Source organism: Balaenoptera physalus (genome assembly GCF_965194825.1).
Source record: "Balaenoptera physalus genome assembly, chromosome: 1".
NCBI classification, from domain to species: domain Eukaryota; kingdom Metazoa; phylum Chordata; class Mammalia; order Artiodactyla; family Balaenopteridae; genus Balaenoptera; species Balaenoptera physalus.
The window spans coordinates 161630524-161649074 of record NC_138882.1 but is presented as its reverse complement, the minus strand read 5'-3'; the positions used below and the strand labels follow the sequence as shown (position 1 = coordinate 161649074).

Below are 18551 nucleotides of genomic sequence, written 5' to 3'. Positions count from 1 at the left end.
CAGCTAACTTGTTGATTTTTAAATTTAACTCTTAGAGGGCAGTTTGATTTCCAAACTCTTAAAGAAGAGTACAGCTCCTTTAGAACAAAAGCAGGATAGCATAGTAGACCGTGAACTTTAACATTAGGCAGTTGGGAGTGAAAAATTGCCTTTGGCACTGACTCTCTGTGTAACCTTGGGCAAGTTACTCAGCTTCTTTAAGATTGAAATTCCTCTTCTGTAAGTTGAGAAGATAATAGCTCCTTCAAAAGGATTTGTGAGGTTTACATATATTAACGTGTATAAAACATTTCACATATGTACTTGGCACCCAGCAAGTATTCAATAAATTATAGCTGTTATTATTAGAAATAGGTAGTATTGTTCCTGCCATTTTAAAGAGGAGGAAACTGAAGCATACCAGGGAGTGATAAAGTTGGACTGCGGTTCTGTGTTCCTTCTACTATATCATTCAGCTTTTTGTTCATATTCTGAGCAGTTGTCCGAAAAAGGCTTCAACACAATTCAGCAAAATGCAGTTATTTTGGTAGTCTCCTTCTAAGTAATTTGGCATAGTAAGAGCTCAGGCTCTGGCTCTGGCCCACCTCAGTGTGAAGTCTGGCTTCTCCCTTTCTGCTTTGCTTGACAACGCAAGTCCGTCAGCCTCTCAGCCGCCCTCACCTACGAAGTGGGAGCTAACAGTGTCATAGGGTTGTGGTGAAAACTCAATATTTGATGTCCTTAACATAGTACCTGGAGCATATAGTTAGCTTTCAATCTATTATTATTAGCCACATAAAAGTGCCTTTTGTGAAGCTGTCATATTAATCAGAAACTATTTGTAAAGAATACCCAAGTTTATTTTAATACAAGCTCCTATTAGCATTTAAGACATCTTAATCATGAGTTTTGCTTAAGATATAAAATACTGTGTAGATACTTCTCTGTTCCTGAGTATCATGACCATATTTCCTAAACCATAGATAAGGAGACTTGATTTGAAACCTGATTTGTTAATGGAAAAAAATATCAGCGATTGTGACTGTCCCAGAAATTTGTGGTGATGTGTCATCCTATCTATGGGAAACAGTGTCTGATAACATATGACAGCTGGAAGGAAGTTTAGGGAGAGAGACCCACACTTAAGCAAAGTTGAATTTTCTGTTTATTTTTTAGATTATAAACATTGATAGTATGGTGATCTCTTAATGGTTCTTTCACTTCATAGACTTGTAAGAAAATGTATTATTTTCTTCTTAGGTGGAAAATTATGCAAACCGTGTCTGTAACTTACCAGAGGAAAAGGAAGCATTTTCTCATGGTTACGAAAAGGAAAGCAAGCAGCCTAGACATGAGTTTAAAGGGCTCCAACTCAAACCGGGTAATTTTTCCTTTTGTAAACATGTAAATTTTAATTTTTTCCCTAATTCTAATAATTAGCATGAGACAATTACAGAAAATTTGGGAAATGTGTAAAAGTAGAAGGAAGGAAAAAAAATTACTACATATCCTCCACCTCAAGAAAAGTACTTGTAGGGCTTCCCTGGTGGCGCAGTGGTTAAGAATCCGCCTGCCAATGCAGGGGACACGGGTTCGAGCCCTGGTCCAGGAAGGTCCCACATGCCGCGGAGCAACTAAGCCCGTGCGCCACAGCTACTGAGTCTGCGCTCTAGAGCCCGCGAGCCGCAATTACTGAAGCTCACATGCCTAGGGTCTGTGCTCTGCAACAAGAGAAGCCACCACAATGAGAAGCCCGTGCACCACAACGAAGACTAGTCCCCGCTCTCGGCAACGAGAGAAAGCCCGCGCGCAGCAGCAAAGACCCAACACAGCCAAAAGTAAATAAATAAATACATTTATTTAAAAAAAAAGAAAGAAAATTACTTGTAATGTTTTAGGTGTATTTTCTGCCTGTCTTTTTAAGGTATGCATTCTGAAATATTCTCAAATGTGTGTGAGAGAGTACAGAGTGGTGATTTTCTTTAATGTCGATTACAGCACTTACCACACTATGTCCTAACTACCTGTGTCAGCTCTTCTGGGGCAGAGATCTCATTCTAGTCTTCCTGGTTTCCGTGTTTTCAACAGCACCGGCCTCGTAAAGTACCTAGCGTGTTAAGGGCTCAGGAAATGTTTATTAAGTGCTCCAAAGCTACAAGAGAAGGTAGAGATAGGACCCCTTTAGAATACTGTATTTGTTTAACTCCATAAATTAGATATTATTATGATATATGGTCAATGATTATTTACGTTTGCCACACATTTATGATTTTCTTTGCTCAGCATTTTTCCTTGCATCTCGGATATCCCATTTGGGATCATTTTCCTTTTTTCATTTTAGAACTTCCTTTCATAATGGTCTGTTGATGGAAGGTTTTTCTGTATTTTGAATCTCAGGTGCAGAGAAAATTGAGCTAATCACAGGACATAATTCATATGTACTACACTCGGGTTTCATTTTTTTCCCCTTTTTTGTTATCCATTGGATAATTGAGTTTTCTTCTGCTGGTTTAAAAGCTTGCATTCTAGTTTTGTTCATATGGTGTTTGCATTTTAAGAGTTTTAAAAATTTCTTCTGACATTTTTAGTTATTCTCGGCAGCAGAGTTGTTCAGGGCTCTAATCTGCCATACTGTAGGAAGCAGAAGCTACTCTATGCCCTGCTCCTAACATAAATTAGCTCATGAAGGATTGGGAAGTAGGGGAGTGATGTCACTATAATGTGGAAGTTCACATGTAATTTTCCCCAGCATGTTAATGATTTGGGCCCACCAGCAAGCCTTGGAGTTTATACATAAAGCCCATTCATCCCATATTCCTCTTCTGGGCTGTTTCGCCACATGTTTTGTCTTGGAAGTGCCTATTGCTGCAAGATATTACTAATCTTTTGCATTTTGCTTTTGTTTCCAATTCTGCAGACTCAGCTCCTTTGTTAGCTCACCTTTACAGTAAACCTGTTTTTTTAAGAGAAAACAGAGTCCTATATTTGCTATAGTATTCCTTTATTTTTTAGGAATTTGACACATCTGTTTAAATCTACCAGTATAATATTAGGATTGTCAGTGTTTTTTATAGCGCTCTAGCTACACAATGACAAAGGTTTTGAGCGCTCTATGCCAACCTTTTTTCCATAAGCTCCATTATTTTTAGTGAGCCGTTTTGCGAAATACAAGTTTGCTTGTTTGTTTTAGGAACACATACCTCAATCACATCAGAAATGCTTCTATAATTAAAGGGTGTCTTTTGAAGGTGGAGCTAACATAATTTGATAACGGATTTCATGTTGGGTGGGAGAAAAGGAGAGAAATCACTGGTGACCCAAAGCTTTTTGACCTGAGCAGTTGAAATATTGGCGTTCCTAACTACTCAGATGGGGGATACCATGGGAGGTCCTATTTGGGGAAGACAGTAAAGAGTTTGCTTTTGGACATCTACATTGGATGTGAATATTAGACATCCAAGTGGAAAGGTCAAGTAGGCAATTTTGTATATGTTTGGAATGCATTGTGAACTAGAGATGTAAATTTGGGAGTCATCAGCATATAGCAAATACTTAAAGCCTTAGGACTGTAGGAGATAACCTAGGGAGTGAAAAGAAGAAGATTCAGAGCTGGGCCCTAGGTCATTCCAGTGTTTAGAGGTTGGAAAGGTAAGAAATCAGCAAAGGAGTCTGAGAAGGAGTGGCATGAAAGGTAGGAGGAAACCTAGCAGAGTGTGGTGTCCCAGAAGAGAAATGATGAAAGTGTTTTAAGAAAAGGAAGGGAACAATTGGGTCAAATACCATTGATAGGCTATGTGGAGTGAGGACAGGTAATTGACCATTGGATTTGGTCACATGGGGGTCATTGTGACTTTGAGGAGAGCTGTTTCTGTGGAGTGGTGGATATGAAAGCCATTGGAGTGAATTCAGGAAAGAATGGTAGGAGAAGGGGAGGGGACATGGCTATTTTTGATCCTTTCTTTTTTTTTTTTTGATCCTTTCTTGAAGTTGTGCTGCAAAGAGGAATGAACAAATGGTGGAGGAGCTGGAGGGCGTTATGAATTTGAAGGAAAACTTTTGTTGTTTTCATCACTGTTGTTTTTAATGGAAGATGTTATACCATGTCTCTAAGATGATTAGTTGGGAAGAAAGCTCCATGAGGCAAAAGAGATAAGAGTCAACTGCAGGAGTTTTATCTTTGAGAGGAGAGGGAATGGGATCCAGTGCACAAGGGGGGGAGGGGGGCGGGGATGGTGCTGGCCTTAGGAGGCAAGAGTAGTTTGTTACATCTCACAGGAGGGAAGAGTACAGGGGAGCTGGCAGATTTGGTAGGGGAGCTTGTGGAAGCTCTCTTCAGAGTGCTTCTCTTTTCTCGGTGAAATAAGAAGTAGGGTATTCAGCTGAGAGTGAGGATGGGGAAGGAGGTATTAGAGATATGATGAGGGAGAGGGATGAAACAAGCAGGGGAATGTAGGAGGATTGCTGGGCAGCAGTAAGGGCTCACTTGAGGTTAGTAGTCGTGAGTTTGAAATGAAACCAGTCCTCACTGCCTGTGCATTTTCTGTAGCCACATCCAGCTTCTGGAGTGTGCTGGTGAAGAGCTGGATTTAAACAGGTTGGAGTTTTGTCACCAAGTATAATGGAAGGAAAGAGGGGCAAGAGAGTTGTGAATGTTTTCAAGGGAGTGATTGTAATGATGGACTATAGAATCTAAGCTGGGTAAGAAAGTGAGAACAGGAATGGGATAAGGAACACTGAAAAATGTTTCAAGTCAATGGATGATAGAGTTTCCAGTATGGTCAAAAATTATTGAAATTGAGCTGCTAGTACATAAGAAGGGATGATTGGAGGATAGGATGTTTGAAATTGAAGCTAGGGAGAGGTTACAGAAACTATAGAGGCTAATGACCAGGTCTAGGGAGTTACTGTGGAGTAGGTGGCTGAGTTGGGGTAGAGGACTAGTCTTTGGAAGTTAGCTGGTAAAGGAACTGAAAAGCCAGGGGACTGGAATAATCATCTACCTGAATATTGAAATCATCGAGAATTTTGGCAGGATTAGTTGAGTGACTGTGGACAGGTTTCTTGGTTTCTTGGTGCCTGAGCCCTCATTTCTTAAAAGGGAAAATCATGGTTCGTACCTCTCTGGGTTGTTGTAAGGATTAAATAAGATAGATTTATCTCAAATGCTTAGTACAATACCTGCCACATAGTAAGCACTCACTAAAACAACAATACACTTTAAAGTTATGCAAGAACAAATGTTAAACTTCTGCAAGTAGTAAGAATATCTACTGCTTTTGAGAACCTTTTCCCACTACTTTTTAGTTATTTGCCTGCATTTCTTTTAACAATTTTGTTTCTGGTGTTTCTTCCTAACAGAAGTGCAAATAAAGGAGGTCGAAATGTTGTATGAAGAAGGCTTGTCTGAAATAGCTCTGAGCAGCCCTAGTGAACAGATTGCACACTTACTCATGGAAAGAAGTACACTCTTGAGGAAACTGGAACGAGGGGATCCCAAACCAGAATCACAAAGATGTCTGAGCAGTAACCTACAGAAAGAATTTCCCCAGGTATTCAAAATTAACTGGGTAATTGAATAAGAGGCCGGCTAGTTGAAAAATGCATTTGTTCATTTAACCATTCATACATTAAACTATCAGGAAGCCAGTTTTGATAGCGCTTTAGAATATAGGCTTTGGGTTTAAATGGACCTCCTTTGCCACTTGTTAGCAGTATGTCCTTGAACAAGTTGCTTAACTTTTGTGAGCCTCAATTTCCTCATCTATAAAATCTGGGAGCAACTGAACTACTCCACAAGGTGATCATGAAAATGAAATAATATATGTAAAGCTCTAGAATAGTACCTCACATGTTAATTAGCATCATTGTTATTATTTATTGAGAACTTACCATGTGCCAGGCTTTGTGCTAGTGGATGTAGGAACAAAGTCAAATTAGAAATGATTTGGACTTGCAAGGAACTTACAAGCTAATGAAGGAAAGAAATAAACCAGTGGTTATAATTCAGTGTGGAAAGTTCTGTGATAAAGTGAAAACTCAGGGGAGGGGCTGAGTCAGGATGGGTAGAAAAGGCTTCCAGCAGAGGTAATGTTGAGTACCATTTTGAAAGCTGAGTAAGTGTTAGCTGGATGAAGAAGATGGGAAAGGCATTTCTGGCAGAGGAAACAATGTATAATACATACTGGTTCATGTAAGTCAATGCTGAGAAATGTGCCTGGGGATATTTTCAGAAACCACTTCATGGTGAGACTCATATGCTAAGCTAGAGAGTTTGGAATCAGCACCCAGCAGTGTTTCTGGAGCATACTGGAGGCATAAAAATATTTTGAATGTACAAATGAGTAACAGTTATAGATGGTCTGGAGAGTCACTAAATGATTTTAAGAGGAGAGTAACATGATCTGATTTGTGTTTTAGAAAAATCACTCTGGTCACAGTAGAGGGGTGGATTGGATAGGGACCAGATTGGAAGCTGGGATTTCAGGGGATGTTAACTAATAATTAATTAAAGAATGAGAACCAAAAACAAGGCTCAGAGTGTAATACAGAAGGGAAGAAGGAGTTCTGAAGGAGATGGAATCTATAAAACAAATTGGACACTGTGGAGGTGAAATCTGGGTTGACCCTAAGGCTATCTACCCAGTCACTACTAAGTCATAGTTTTACCACTAATGGACAGAAGGAATTAAAACAGATACTACAAAGGGTTTTTGTTATTATAAAATGTAATTCATAAAATTTCTGTCACATTCCCAGTTATATTTTGTTTAAGCTAATGTTGTAATTTACCTGAGCATAAATAATCAGTAGTCACTTTTTTGTAGAAATTGACAAGCCGATTTAAAAATTGATAAGGAAATGCAAAGGAACTAGAATACCCAAAACAACTTTGAAAAAGAAGAACTAGTTGGAAGATACACACTTCCTGCTTTCAAGACTTACCACAAAACTGCAGTAATCAAGAAAGTGTAGTATTGGTATAAAGGCAGATATATAGATCAATGGAACAGAATAAAGAGTCTAGAAATAGACCCACACCTACATGGTAAATTGATTTTCAGCACAGGTGCCAAGGTAATTTAATGGGGAAAAGATATACTTTTCAACAAACAATGCTGGCACACTTGGATAGACATATGCAAAAAAACAAAAAACAAAAACAAAACCCTCAACCCTATTGAGGTTCCCTTCCCCACTGGTAAAGGAGGGAGTCCCTACCCTAAATACTATGAGATAGCCAAATACATGACACCCAACGCTGAACAGAGATGTGATTGATAGTTTATTAGTCAGATACACTCACAGCCCAGGGACGACACTGCCTGTCATGCAGGGCCACAGGGGTTGTACTCAGGAATGGAGTGAACTCATAGGGGCCATGGGAGACAGACTTTGTAGTACCAATAGGATGAGGTGCCCCCTAGTTCCCATGGGAGGATATGACTGGCTTGTTTAAAAAATTCCATGGGTTGCCAGTGAAATGGCAGCCATTAGGCTGAGGACTGGATAAAATATAGCTGTTCTGGCTGATAAGGGCACTAGCTGGGTGGGGAATCTTTCCCGTTGGATGGGGGCATATCTGGCAAAAGCAGGGGAATTCATGCTTAGGCTTTTGGTGCACTGTGAGTTACAAGGGCGTCAAGGTAACACATGAAATTTTAGGCCTTACAATACATTTATCCTATATCATATACAAAAATTAACTCAAAATGGTTCATTGATCATGTAGGAGATAAAATTTACAGAAGAAAATCTTAGTGACCTTGGGTTTGGCAAGATTTTTATAAGACAGGAAAAGCACAGAGTATAAAAGAAAAAAATTGGACTTCATAAAAATTCAGAACATTTGCTCTTCAAAAGACAAAAGTAAAAGAGCAAGCCACAGACTGGGAGATAATTTTTTAAAAAATATATCCAACAAAAGCTTTGTATCTAAATATATAAATAAATCTTATAACTCAATAATAATAATACATACAACCAAACTAAAAACTGGTCAAAAGACTTAAAAAGTGACTGCACTGAAGAAGATATACAAATGGTAAATAAACACATGAAAAGATGCTTAACTTCATTTATTATTAGGAAAACACAGAAATTACAATGAAGTAATTTATTATCAGGTAACTATTAATGTATCAATGAATGGCTAAAATTTAAGACTAACCATATCGAGTGTTAGTGACAATGTGGAGCAACTGGAATTCCCTTATCCTACTGATGGGAATATAAGATGATACAACCACTTTTGGAAACTAGTTTAGCATTGCCTTAAAAAGTCAAACATATACTTGTCACATAACCCTGCCATTCCACTCCTAGGAATATACCCAAGAGAAATGAAAGAATGTACCCACATAAAGACATACATGTTACAGCAACTTTAATTGTAGTAGCCCTAAAGTAGAATCAACTCAAATGTTCATCAAAAGGTAAATGTATAGATCCATAGAATGGAATATTACTTGGTAATAAAAAAGAATAAATATACAACAAAACAGATAAATTTCAAAATAATAATCTAAGTGAAATAAGCCAGACCAAAAAGAGTACATAGTCTATGATTCCATTTGTATAAAATAGTAGAAAATGCAAACTAATATATAGTAACAGAAACAGATCGGTGGTTGCCTGGGGTCAGTGTTAGGGGAGGAATGAATTATAAGGAAGTGTAGGAAACTTTTAAGGGTGATGAATATTTTCATTATCTTGATTGTGGTATTGGTTTCATGGATGGATACATGTAAAAAAATATGTACACTGTAAATATGTGCAGTTATTATATATCAGTTATACCTTTAAAAAGATTTTTCAAAGATCTTATTATGAAATGTAACTTGTAAAAATTTCATTGCCTCCCAAGGTGTGTGTTTGTGTGTATATATATATTTTTTTTTTTAATTAATTAATTTATTTATTATTTTTGGCTGAGTTGGGTCTTCATCGCTGCATGTGGGCTTTCTCTAGTTGCGGCGAGCGGGGGCTACTCTTCGTTGTGGTGTGCGGGCTTCTCATTGCGGTGGCTTCTCTTGTTAAGGAGCAGAGGCTCTAGGGGTATGGGCTTCAGTAGTTGTGGCACATGGGCTTCATTGCTCCATGGCATGTGGGATCTTCCTGGACCAGGCCTCGAACCTGTGTCCCCTGCATTGGCAGGCGTATTCTTAGCCACTGTGCCATCAGGGAAGTCCCCCTAGGTATATTTTAATAGGCCAATACTGAATCAACCTGTGCCTAAAGTAGACGAGAGAATCATTCTAACCAAAGTGAGGCCACATAAAGTAACACGGAAGTTGAAGAATTTTGCAAGGCCTGATCTATAGACTAATTACATTTTACCTAACATTTGTTTTTTGTTGGTTTTCTGACTTAATACAGGCACATAGTAGAAACAGATTCAAGCAGTATAAAATTGAATGAAAAATGAGTTTTCTCACCCCAAATCCTCAGGTCCATACTCCTAAACTACCACTGCTGACAATTTTTTATTTATCTTTCCAGAAAATTTTCATCCTCTTAAAATACAAATTATGTTCCATTGTGCATATTGTTTTCACTTTCTGTATTAGTGTATATAGATTTGCCTTAGTCTGATAACATATATTCTTTTGAATGGATGTATCAAAATTTATTTAACCACTTTGTTGTTGCATGGGGCAGAGGACAAAGGGATGACATTTAATGCCAAGAATAATCAAAGATTTAAAAAAACACATTTTATTGTGGAATATAACAGCATATACGCAGAAAAATGATAAAACTTAAAAAATACAGTTTGACAAATAGTTATGGAACAAACACCCATGTAACCACTGGTCCTGTGAGGAATACAACATTGCCAACTTCGTAGAAGCTTCCTTTTCTGATCACAACCCCCTTCCTCCCCACAAAGGTGTGCATCCTTAAATAATATATATAGTAGTTCAGTTTTGTCTGTTTTTGAACATTACATACAAGGAATCAACTTTGGGAACTGCTTTTTTGTAAAACATTATGTTTGTATTATTTATTTTTAATTAGCTTGTCATTACTATATATCATTCCATTGTGTGAATATATGGCATGAGACTATCCATTCTAAGTTGCTTTGGGTTGTTTCCAATTTATATCTATTATGAATGTAATATAATCTGTCAGTTATGCTGCTATGAATATTCTTATATATGTGCATGCACTTGTGTAGGGTATATACCTAGGAGTAGATTTAGGGAGTTATAGAGTATGTAGATCTTCAGCTTTACCAGATAATGTCAAACTGTCTCCTTAAGTAGTGGTACCAATTTATACTGGCACCAATAAATAGTGTATGAGAGTGCCTTTGTTCCTCATCAACACTTGATGTTGTCAGACTTTTAAATTTTTGCTAAACTACTGGGTGCATAATGATATCTCATGTTGGTTTTAATTAGCATTTCCCTGATTACTAGTGAACTTAGTATGATTATCTGTCATTTGGATTTCCCATTTTATTAGTGTTTATTCAGGTCTTTTGTCCATTTAAAAACTGAGTTGTCTTTTTCTTACTGATTTATAGGAATTCTCTATGTTCTGGTTTCAAGTCTTTTATTGATTATGTGTATCACAAATACTTTTTTCCCACTTTGTGGTTTGTCTTTTTAATATTCTTAATAGTGTCTTTTAATGAATGGAAGTTCTTAAATTTAATGTAGTTCAATTTATCAATCATTTGTCTTATGGTTAGTGTTTTTCTGTCTTGTTTAAGAAATCCTTGCTTTCTGGGATTTTGATTTTTGCTTTTATTGAATCTATAAATCAATTTAAGAGGAATTGACTATCTTAAATTATTGATATCATTTGTGATCATGGCCTATCTCTCCATTTATTTTTTAATATATATAAATAAAGTTTTATAATTTTCCCTACAAAATCTTGCACATTTTTTTAATATTTATTGCTAGGTACTTCATATTTTTGGGTGCTATTAATGGTAAATGCTATATTTATTAAGAATTTAATTTTCTAATAATTGCTAGTATTAAAAGTATAATTATTTTTATATATTGACTATACCTACCAATGTTGCTAAAATTTCTCATTTACCTTAATAATTTATTTGAAGATTTAAAATTTTTTCTACCTGTACAGTCCTATCTGGGAATAATGATACTTTTGTTTCTTCCTTTCCAATTTGATTCCTTTTAATTCTTTTATTTACCTTACTATACTGGCTAGGATCTCTAGTATTATCTTGAATAGGAGACATACTTGTTTAGTTAATGATATTAGAGAAAAAGTATTCAGTGGTATGATGTTTGATTAAGGGTTGGGTTTTTTTTAATGATACCCTTTGTCAGGTTAAGAAGGTTCTCTTCTATTCCTAGTTTGTTAAGAGCTTTTATTAGGAATTAATGTTGAGTTTATAAAATGTTTTTTCTATAGCCATTGAGATAATGAAGTAATTTAGAACTTTCATCTGTTAATGTGAGAATTTCATTGATTAATTTTTCTAATGTTAAACCTATCTTGCGTTCCTGGGATAAATCCAACTTGTTCATAATTTGTTATCCTTTCTAAATATTATAGATTCAGTTTGATAAATTTTTGTTTAAGTTTTTGCATCTATGTTTATGAGTGAGGTTGCCCTGTGATTTTTCTTTTTGTATTATCGTTGTCAGGCTTTAATATCAAGGTCTGGCTAGCCAGTGTTAGCCAACCTTTTTGTCATTATTGCCTCCATAATGACACTTCTTAAAGTTTGTTTTGTTTTGTTTGTTTGTTTAATTTATTTTATTTTTGGCTGTGTTGGGTCTTCGTTGCTGTGCTTGGGCTTTTCTCTAGTTGTGGCGAGCGGGGGCTACTCTTCGTTGCAGTACACAGGCTTCTCATTGCGGTGGCTTCTCTTGTTGCGAAGCACGGGCTCTAGGTGCACAGGCTCAGTAGTTGTGGCTTGTTGGCTCTAGAGAGCAGGCTCAGTAGTTGTGGTGCACGGGCTTAGTTGCTCCGCGGCATGTGGGATCTTCCCGGACCAGGGCTCGAACCTGTGTCCCCTGCATTGGCGGGCAGATTCTTAACCACTACGCCACCAGGGAAACCCAATAATGACACTTCTTAGATAATTTTTTCTATCACTCTCCCATGAAATTTTAATGGCACTGATATAAAGTAATTCTATTTATGTACTGTAGGCATCTGCACTTTGTACTTAAAAGGGTAAGTTTTCTCCCCCCCTAGAAATCAGTTTGCACTCCCTTGCGGGCAATATTGTCTCATTGAGAATGCATGGTCTTGCCTCATAAAATGGATTGGACTGTGCTCCCTCTTTTTTTACGTGGTTATTTTTTAAAATTTAAATGACATTTTTATTCATGAAGCTGATTGATGTAATTTTCATTCACCTCTTAATATTTACTTAGGAGAAATTTGAACAAACTCACCAGCCTCTGCAAAGGGAACATCAGAAACATCAAGAACTTGTGCATCAGTCTAAAAAAAGTCTGAGTGAGGTAAGAAAAAATTACAATCTTTTACTTAATAACAGTAGCTAGTTACAAGTTAACTTTTACCCTGGAAGTATTTTGTTTGAATATATTAAAATGTACAAATCCATGCTGTAAAAAATATCAGTTGTGCATAAGAGTATTATAAACACATCACAAAAATTTGGGAAGAAGAAAAAAGTCAATCACCCATTTAACACAATAGCTGATTTTTATTGAATGTATCAAAACTTAAACAATCGATGTGTGTTATGTCCTTTGAAAAATCACCTTCGGACAGTACACACTTCTTCCCAAATACGTTTGGAGCTTCTTTTGGGGGGGAGTCCTTTAGACTGTATAGCACATTATTTTACATATAATTAATTCTGTTTGTGGAAATTATTTTTTGATCTGGGGAAATGTTATTAAGAGCTAAATCCAGTGAATAAAGCATATACAGAGAATTTAACAATGGGAAGTAACCCAAGATAAATATATATGGATGAAACTGTATATCCATCATAGTATTATTTTCAATAGCAAAAATTGGAAACTACCAAAATGTTGAAATGATTATATAAATTATGCTGCACCTACTGGAACATTATATAGCCTTTAAAAATAATCATTACAAAATCTGTACAGCAGTATAGAAAAATGTTCTTCATACAATGTTAAATGAAAAAGCCAGACAGAAATGTGTATATAGATTGGGATTATGACTATGTAAAAAATGTACATAAATAAAAAATACTGCAAGGAAATATACCAGTAAGCTAAAAATAGTTTTGTTATGTAGATGGTATTGGTTATTTTCTTATTTTTTAGAAAAATTTGTGTAATGATTATATGTATATAAAATAAATACATATCTTGGGGATCAAAAGCAAAATATCATTGAGGTTGAATTTCTTAGTTTTTAAAATGCTTTGAAAGTAATTGTAGGAAAGGAGCTCTGAACATGATTTGAGCCTTAATTGTGTACATACCTTGAAATTAAATGAAATACCTTATGTAAAGGCATTTTATAAACTGTATTTAATTACCATATAAATGAGGAGTATTTTCATTCTCTTTGGCCAGATGATAATTTTTATGATTAAATTTCTATTATATAACCATAATCTCTTAGATACGTTAGGTTTGAACCTTGTGAAATTGCATGTTTATAGGTTAAAAACAATCAACTATCACCAATTTTCTATGGTTCAACCTAATAAAAGAAATGCACATAAATATTCTGTTTGCTACTCTTCTTTATTGGCTTTCAAACATTTATAGGTAATAGCACGATGTCATAAGGGTATATTTACTTTTTGGTGTACTACTAACAGTGGTTTTATTTCAGTCCCATAATGAAGACCCAGAAAAAGGTAAAATATCACAAAACTGCAGAGAGAGAGATATGGAACAAGTAACAAGGAGCTTAGGGATGGCCCATGAAGAGATCCGAAGGCTCACTGATGAACTGCAAGGGAAGGAGAAAGAACAGAGTAAATTAGGTAAGCTGTAGTTACAGATGAACATGTCTAACAATGTTTTAAGTGTAATGATCCTACTCAGGTTGGAACACGAGAGCACTGAGAAAAAAATCTTTTAAGATAAACACATAAAAGTCTGATATACAGCCTCATTTTCTACAGTGTCCAGAAATTTTTATTGAAGCATAGCATAACATACCTACCCAAAAGTGTACAACTCCAATATTTACACTACCCAGTGCAAGAAATTTCCAGCACTCTGGAAGCCCTGTTTCTTCTTCCTATGTCTACATATTCTCTCCTCCCCCAAAATAATGACTATCCTAACTTTTAAGGTTATTTCTGAGTTTTGACTACAGGGAGTATGCATCCTTTAGTTTGTTTCTTTTGCTCAATCTTAAGTTTGTGAGATTCATTTATATTGTTGCATGTAGCAGTAGTTTGTTCACTTTTGTTGTTTGTACTCTAGTATTCCATTGAATAAGCCTACTCAATGTATTCTATTTATCCATTCTACTGATGATGGACATTCATGTTTCCAGTTGTGCTCTATTATGAATTGTGCTGCTATGAATATTCTTGTGTTTATCTATACATCTCTGGTCATGATATCCCTAAGAGTAGAATTATTAGATCAAAGGGTTACGGGTTTGTTCTACTTTGGTAGATACTGCCATACTGTCTTCCAAATAGTTGTATTAATTTAAGGTCTCCTCGGTTGTATATGGGATTTTGGTTGCTTCACATTCTTTGTCAATACTCAGTATTGTCAGTCTTATTAATTTCACCTTTTCTGATGAGTATGTACTAGTATTTAATTGTGGATTTACTTTGCATTTCCCTGACAGCTAACAATGTTGAAAATCCTTTAATATGTTTGTTGTTGTTGTTATTGCTCATTTAGATATACTATTTTGTGAAGTTCCTGCTCAAGTCTTGCACATATTTTTCTATTGGGTTGTATCTTTATGGTTTGTAGGAGTTTATTAATTTGTAGGAGTTTTCTGTATATTCTGGATATGAGCCTTTTCTTGGATATAAATGTCATGTTGAGTTTTTTTGCCACATAGAAATGCTAATATTTATCAAGTTAGATTTAACCAAGTTATTCTTTATGGCTTCTGGGTTTTCATGTGTAAAGCCTTTTCTGTATCACTACAAGGTTATTGAAAATGTTCTCCTCTGGTGTTTTTTTTTCTTTTAGTGTTTTTATGGATTTATTATTTATATTTCAATCTTTGCTTTATCTATAATTTATTTTAGTATGAAGTTTAAATTTTTTAAATGATTTCCTCTCTATATAATTTGCAATAATTAAAGAAATTAGACTGATTCTTTTTCATGCAGTATATATGTTACTTTAGGGTCATATCTTAAAAATGTTAAATGTATAAATCAATAATGATTCTGCCAAATTGATTGTGGAATTAAAAACAAAGAATATCAGGAGGGTTGAGATTTTGTTAAGAATGCATTTTAAACAGTGAACACAAATGACCTTTTCAGAATGATGGAAAATTGGGCTAACGGGTACACAATTGCATATATTTGTCAAAATTCATCAAATTACTTAAACGGATGAATTTTACTGTATGCAAAGTATATCTCAATAAACCCAATTAGAAAAAAAAGGAAATTTGGCCACGTGAGTCTGATGAAAAGCAGTCTGCTACTTGCAGTACAGAAGGACGAAGGAAAAAGTAGGACCCCTGTTATGTTTAGTTACATTTGGATGCAGCAGAACACAATCACATAGCACCCTGTTCCATCAGCACTTGGTTGCTCTGGTGGATCCTAAACTATTAATTGAAAACTGTCTGCACGGTATCCCCAGGGGACTGCTGGGAAGCTGAGTTAGCAAGTCCTTTTAAAATATCATATGTAGTGTCATTGTGGGCCTTACGTGTTACTTCTTGAATCATCCATCAATTTATAGCCAGAATTTATTCCTAAGTATATGTGTTACATGATAGTGTTTCCCAAGTATTAGCCTATTTCTTTCAACAAACTGACTCTTTTAAATGAAGGACTTTATTTTAGTTTATTTTCTAGCTCTCTTTATATCACACCCCAAAATTTGGATGGGAATGAAAAATTTTGGCCAATAATAAAAGTAGTTTTCAATAATAAAAAAGAACACATGCCAAATATTTATTTATTCTTCAATAAATAAATTACAAGAAAAAGATGAATTTTTAAAGGTTTGAAGGAATTATTAACCAGATATAATGTGTGGCCTTTACTGGATTCTGATTCAAACAGATTTTTTAACATTTATGCAACAGTTGGAAGTTTGAATGCTAATTGGCTATTTGTATTAAGGAATTCTTGTTAAATTTCCTTAATCACACATAATGGTATTGAGTTTATATTTAAAAAGAGTCCTTGTCTTTTAGAGATACATAGTGAAATATTTATAGATGAATGATATGATGTCTGGGAGATGCTTCAAAATAATACAGGCCCCTACCTCACACCTACACAAAAATTAACTCAAAATGGACCACAGAACTAAATGTAAGAGTTAAAATTATAAAATGCTTAGAAGAAAACACAGGAGTAAATCCTTACGATCTGGAGTTAGGCAATCATACGTTAGATGTAACACCAAAAGCAAAAATGATAAGAGAAAACCTAATAAATTGTACTTACTCAAAGTTTAAAATTTCTGTACTTCAAAAGATACTAACAAGAAAGTGAAAAGACAAACCACAGACTGAGAGAAATATTTGCAAATTATGTGTTTGATGTGGGACTCATATCCAGAATATATGAAGAATTCTCACATATTCTTTTATATTATTATAAAAAGCCCAATTTTAAAATAAACAAAATAAAATTTGAGTAGACATTTCTTTAGAGAAGGTATATGAATGGCCAATAGGCACATGAAAAGATGCTCAACATCATTGGTCATTAGGGAAGTGCAAATTAAAACAATGAGATCCCTCTTCACACCCTCTAGAATGGCTATAATAAAAAAGACAATGACAAGTGTTGGCAAGGATGTGTAGAAATTGGAACATTGCTGATGGGATTGTAAAATCATGCAGACACTTTGGAAAACAATTTGGGAGTTTCTCAAGGTGTTAAATGTAAAATTATCATGTGACCCAGCAATTCTACTCCTGCGTGACCCAGGAGAAATGAAGACGTATGTCCACTCAAAAACTTGTATGAGAAATTAACACAACATTGTAAGTCAACTACACTTCAAAAAATAAATTAAAAAAAAAACTTGTATGTGAATGTTCAGAACACTATTATTTACAGTAGCCAAAACATAGAAACAACTCAAACGTCTGTCATTTGGTGAGTAGATAAACAAAACGTGGTATACCCATCCTGTGCAGAAAATAGTTAACATAGAAAACCTGCTAGTGGGAAGCTGCTGCATAGCACAGGGAGATAACCAAGATGCTTTGTGATGACCTAGAGGGGTGGGATAGGGAGGGTAGGAGGGAGGCTCAAGAGGGAGGGGATATGGGGATACATGTATCCATATAGCTGATTCACTTTATTGTACAGCAGAAACTAACACAACATTGTAAAGCAATTATACTCCAATAAAGATGTAAAAAAAAAAAAAGAAGAAGACCTGACACTGCTGTCCTTAGAAAGTCCTGCTTGTCAGGTTAGCCCTTGGCTAGCATCTGGAAACTTGCATTTGGGGAAGGTTCCCACCATTCCCCAATTTGTAATAGTGGCTCACTCTGCTTGACCTCTTTGTACAAACAATGTGATTTATGCTGAAAACCTGCTTTCCTTCTGAGAGTCTGGGATTTTGATGTGTCCTAGGCAGAAGGTGGTGTCTATGTCACCAGCCCCCAATAAATACGTTGGCCACCGCGTCTGTAATGAATTTTCCTGGTAGACAACATTTCACACGAATTGTCAATTCGTTGCTGGAGAAATTAAGCACATCCTGTGTGACTCCGCTGGGAGAAGACTCCTAGAAGCTTGGTGCCTGATTTCCTCGTGCACCTTTTCTGTGTGATTGGGAATGATCTCTTACAAGATTCACGTTAGTGTCTTACTTCTGGGAGATTCCTCAACTTGCCGTTATTGGAGGCCTATCAGCCATACCATTGGTGATGAGTAGACCACAGGAGGCAAAGTGATAAAACCTGGGTTAGAGAACCCAAATCCAAAAGACTCCAATGCCCCATATACTTTCCTTATGCCCTTCTGCTCTCCTCATAAAATTCTTGAATAGTACCAAAAGCTATTTCCTGAAATTTTGCTATTTTGATATTTCTAGAAACTACTGGCAAAATTCTAAATATTATTAATTGCAGGAATTAATTTTAAGTATTTCCGTGTGTAATTTCTTTTTACTAAACTGGTAGTACCATGCTTGAAAACTTTCAGCTGTTCCTGTTGTTTACAGTAGTCCAAACTCTTCAGCATAGAATCTGGTTAGGGAAACAGGGAAAGATTACAAGATCAGATGATATCAAGGACAGGGATAAATATAAGGTGTAGTAGGAATATTAAGAGGGGAATCTGGAAAAGATTCCGGGAGGAGGTGACATTTATGCAGAAAGTCAGGGGAAGGCCATCAGAAAGAAAGTGTTCCAAAGAAAAATAGTCGTTTGAAATTTGATTATTATACTAATCAGTTGCTCCATACACAAATATTTTGTTCTTTTTT

The 18551-nt window shown here is 35.7% G+C and overlaps 1 protein-coding gene across 6 annotated transcripts in view; it reads left to right on the top strand.

The window, feature by feature from the left end:
- Nucleotides 1-18551, top strand: part of CCDC30 (coiled-coil domain containing 30) — a 154629-nt gene that overhangs the window by 1090 nt on the left and 134988 nt on the right. For all 6 annotated transcript variants that reach the window (XM_082466117.1, XM_082466116.1, XM_082466115.1 and 3 more), the window contains exons 2-5: nt 1240-1360; nt 5338-5528; nt 12351-12440; nt 13765-13918. In XM_082466117.1, coding sequence (XP_082322243.1) covers nt 1240-1360; nt 5338-5528; nt 12351-12440; nt 13765-13918 — 556 coding nt within the window. The remainder of the gene's footprint in view (nt 1-1239; nt 1361-5337; nt 5529-12350; nt 12441-13764; nt 13919-18551) is intronic.